This window comes from Setaria viridis, chromosome 6 (genome assembly GCF_005286985.2).
Source record: "Setaria viridis chromosome 6, Setaria_viridis_v4.0, whole genome shotgun sequence".
NCBI classification, from domain to species: domain Eukaryota; kingdom Viridiplantae; phylum Streptophyta; class Magnoliopsida; order Poales; family Poaceae; genus Setaria; species Setaria viridis.
In genome coordinates this window covers 23,641,115-23,645,818 of record NC_048268.2, presented here as the reverse complement: position 1 = coordinate 23,645,818, position 4,704 = coordinate 23,641,115, and the positions used below count along the sequence as shown (strand labels likewise).

At 57.1% G+C, this 4,704-nt stretch overlaps 1 protein-coding gene across 1 annotated transcript; it reads right to left on the bottom strand.

The window, feature by feature from the left end:
• Nucleotides 1-3,482: 3,482 nt before the first annotated feature.
• Nucleotides 3,483-4,223, bottom strand: LOC117861826 (secreted RxLR effector protein 161-like). The gene has a single exon (XM_034745357.1). The coding sequence runs from the start codon at nt 4,221-4,223 to the stop codon at nt 3,483-3,485; it is 741 nt and encodes a 246-aa protein (XP_034601248.1).
• Between the last annotated feature and the right edge of the window lie 481 nt (nt 4,224-4,704).

Below are 4,704 nucleotides of genomic sequence, written 5' to 3'. Positions count from 1 at the left end.
TGAAGCACAAAGCCAGGCTCGTCGCCAAGGGATACGTGCAGCAGCAGGGGGTGGACTTTGAAGAAGTGTTCGCTCCCGTGGCGAGGATTGAGTCTGTCCGATTGTTGCTGGCGCTCGCCGCCCAGGAGGGGTGGCCAGTGCACCACATGGATGTTAAGTCCGCGTTTCTCAACGGTGAGCTGAAAGAAGAAGTCTACGTGCGCCAGCCTCCCGGCTTCGTCGTCGCTGGCCAAGAAGACAAGGTGCTGCGACTCGACAAGGCGCTCTACGGTCTCCGCCAGGCCCACGCGCCTAGAACGCGAGGCTCGACCAGACCCTGCGCGATCTGAGTTTCAAGCACAGCGTCTCCGAGCACGCCGTGTACGCCCGCGGCCATGGCGCGTCCCGACTGCTTGTGGGCGTGCACGTCGACGACCTCGTCATCACCGGGAACGACGACAGTGAGATCGACCGGTTCAAGCACGAGATGAAGGCCCAGTTCAAGATGAGCGACCTCGGTTTGCTCAGCTTCTACCTGGGCATCGAGGTGAACCAGAGGAGCGACGGCATCTGCCTCTCCCAGACGGCGTACGCGCGCAAGGTGCTCGACAAGGCGGGGCTAGGTGACTGCAACCCTTGCTACACGCCGATGGAGCCCAGATTCAAGCTCAGCAAGATTAGTCCAGCACCGCCAGTCGACACCACTGAGTATCGCGGAATCGTCGGTTCCCTGAGGTACCTGGTGCACACAAGGCCTGATATCACCTTTGCTGTGGGGTATGTCAGCAGATTCATGGAGGGTCCAACTACCGAGCATCTGGCGGCGGTAAAGCGGATTCTCAGATACATAGCAGGAACAATCGACTATGGCTGTCATTATAGGAAGGCTGGAGCTGAAGCAGTATTGCTAGGATACAGTGATGCAGACATGGGAGGTGATGTTGATACTCGGAAGAGCACCACCGGGGTTCTGTATTTCTTTGGATCGTGCGCAGTATGTTGGCAATCACAGAAGCAGAAGGTTGTAGCACTCTCATCCTGTGAAGCCGAATACATTGCAGGCGCAACGGCAGCGTGCCAGGGGCTCTGGCTCTCACAGCTGCTCTCTGAACTGAAGAGCGAGCAGCGCAAATCCTTCAAGCTGAAGATGGACAGTCAATCAGCAATAGCACTCAGTAAGAACCCTGTTTTTCATGAGAGGAGTAAGCATATAGATGTCAGGTTCCATTTTATTCGTGATTGCATTGAGAAGGGGATGCTTGACGTTGAACATGTTCGCACTGAGGAGCAGCTGGCCGACATCCTGACGAAACCACTTGGGCGAGACAAGTTTTGTGAGCTGCGCGTCCAACTGGGACTTGGCAGGATCGTCAAGGAACATCAAGTTTAGGGGGTGAATTGTTAGCTTCTTTCTTTAAACTTGTGTTCAGTAGTATGTGTCTGTTAGTCGGCTAGTTTGTTTCACAAAGAGCCCAACTGTCCGGCTTAACTGGAGGTTGAGCGCGTCCTGTAATCTCGCCGGCGTGAACGCCGTGGCGAGTGATGTCCGGGGTCGCGCGGCACGAACTGGCGTGTAGGATGGCACACGTAGCTAACAGATCGTGGCGCGCGCATGCAGGGAGGTTAGCCTCCTTTTTCGTTTTTCAGTTTGTAAACGCTAGTATAAATAAAGGCTAAGACAAAAAGCGTCGCGTGCAGTTTGCGACACCAAGTTCCAGAGTTCATCCTCCATTCCTCTTTGAGTGCTGCTTGATCTTGGCCGGAGTGAGTCCGGCTGACATTTGGTACCAGAGCTATCGAGAGAGGGACCTGATCATGTCCGTGCGCTCAGCACCGCATGGCGGGCGTTCGCACACGCCGCCACGTCGCCGTCGTCCGTCGCCCTCCCCCACGTCCCGCCGTGGCCGTCATCACCCAGAGATCATCGTCAAACGCACGATCAAGAAGACGGGCGCCACCGTCCAGTACCCGATGCTTACCCGTTCCAATTACCAGGAATGGGCAATGCTGATGCAGGTCAACATGGAGGCAACAGGGATATGGTACGCCATCGAGCCTGAAGACGGCGAGGAGGTCGAGTACCGCGACGATCGCTTAGCACTGGCGGCCATTCTGCGCTCCGTCCCGGCAGAGATGCTGCCCACGCTCCGTGGCAAGCGCACGGCGCAAGCAGCATGGGAGGCGGTGAAGACGATCCGCGTCGGCGTCGAGCGCGTACGCGAGTCCAACGCCCAGAAGCTCCGGCGAGAGTTTGCAGTGCTGGGCTGGAAAGAAGGGGAGTCGGCGGAGGATTTCTCCGTCCGTGTGACTGGCCTCGCCAACAACCTTCGCATCCTTGGCGACGACATCCCCGACGTTGACATCGTACGGAAGATACTACAAGTCGTCCCCGAGCACCTCTCCCAGGTAGCCATCGCAATCGAGACTCTTCTTGACTTGAGCACCGTATCTGTGGAGGAGGTCACCGGAAGATTGCGCGCCGTCGAGCAGCGCCGCAAGCCATCTCCGATCGTCGACAACCAGGGGCGGCTCCTCATGACTCAGGAGGAGTGGCTCGCAAAGCTGAAGATCGGCGCAGGTGAAAGTGAGAAGAGGAGCACTAGCGGTTCCGACGGCGGCGGCAACAGGCGCAGCGGGGAATCCCGTACCCGTGGCAACAGCGGTCCACGCCTTGGACATCCTGCTGCTGGTGAAGGTGTGGGCAGGCCCAAGAAAACTGACAAGTGCCGCTACTGCGGCAAGAAGGGCCACTGGGCCAAAGAATGCAGGTCCAGGAAGAGGGCGGAGGCCCATCTGACCCAAGCGGAAGAGGAGGACAATGAGCCCACCCTGCTGATGGCAAGGGCATCGTTGACCTCAGACACGCCGCAGCAGCACGTCTCCTCTCATCTCGCTGGCAGCCGCCGTCCTCTCCAGATTGTCGAAGCGAAGGTCTTTGCCCAGCTCGATGCAGATGAAGATGACCGCGACGAGACGCTATGGCACCTAGACAGCGGCGCCACCAATCACATGTCCGGATGCCGCTCTGCCTTCCACAACCTCGACACTCAGATCCGCGGCGTCGTCAAGTTCGGGGATAGCTCCGTGGTGCCGATTGAAGGCGCCGGGACGGTGATTTTTGAGGGCAAGACTGGGGAACACACTCCCATCACGGGGGTGTACTTCATTCCGAGGCTCACTACCAACATCGTGAGCCTTGGCCAGCTCGACGAAGGTGGCTGCGGCGTCCACATCGACGACGGGACTTTGCGCATCCGCGACGAGAAGAAGAGGCTCCTAGCCAGGGTGAAGCGTTCCGCCAATCGTCTGTACACCCTGCACGTCAAGATCGCCCGACCGCTCTGTCTGGCGGCGCGGTGCGATGACAGGTCGTGGCGAGATTACGGGATGCGCTCAACCTCCAGTTAAGCCGGATAGTTGGGCTCTTTGTGAAACAAACTAACCGAATAACAGACACATACTACTGAACACAAGTTTAAAGAAAGAAGCTAACAATTCACCCCCTAAACTTGATGTTCCTTGACGATCCTACCAAGTCCCAGTTGGACGCGCAGCTCACAAAACTTGTCTCGCCCAAGTAGTTTCATCAGGATGTCGGCCAGCTGCTCCTCAGTGCGAACATGTTCAACGTCAAGCATCCCCTTCTCAATGCAATCACGAATAAAATGGAACCTGACATCTATATGCTTACTCCTCTCATGAAAAACAGGGTTCTTACTGAGTGCTATTGCTGATTGACTGTCCATCTTCAGCTTGAAGGATTTGCACTGCTCGCTCTTCAGTTCAGAGAGCAGCTTTGAGAGCCAGAGCCCCTGGCACGCTGCCGTTGCGCCTGCAATGTATTCGGCCTCATAGGATGAGAGTGCTACAACCTTCTGCTTCTGTGATTGCCAACTTACTGCGCACGATCCAAAGAAATACAGAACCCCGGTGGTGCTCTTCCGAGTATCAACATCACCTCCCATGTCTGCATCACTGTATCCTAGCAATACTGCTTCAGCTCCGGCCTTCCTATAATGACAGCCATAGTCGATTGTTCCTGCGATGTATTTGAGAATCCACTTTACCGCCGCCAGATGCTCGGTAGTTGGACCCTCCATGAATCTGCTGACATACCCCACAGCAAAGGTGATATCAGGCCTTGTGTGCACCAGGTACCTCAGGGAACCGACGATTCCGCGATACTCAGTGGTGTCGACTGGCGGTGCTGAACTAATCTTGCTGAGCTTGAATCTAGGCTCCATCGGCGTGTAGCAAGGGTTGCAGTCACCTAGCCCCGCCTTGTCGAGCACCTTGCGCGCGTACGCCGTCTAGGAGAGGCAGATGCCGTCGCTCCTCTGGTTCACCTCGATGCCCAGGTAGAAGCTGAGCAAACCGAGGTCGCTCATCTTGAACTGGGCCTTCATCTCGTGCTTGAACCGGTCGATCTCACTGTCGTCGTTCCCGGTGATGACGAGGTCGTCGACGTACACGCCCACAAGCAGTCGGGACGCGCCATGGCCGCGGGCGTACACGGCGTGCTCGGAGACGCTGTGCTTGAAACTCAGATCGCGCAGGGTCTGGTCGAGCCTCGCGTTCCAGGCGCGTGGGGCCTGGCGAAGACCGTAGAGCGCCTTGTCGAGTCGCAGCACCTTGTCTTCTTGGCCAGCGACGACGAAGCCGGGAGGCTGGCGCACGTAGACTTCTTCTTTCAGCTCACCGTTGAGAAACGCGGACTTAACATCC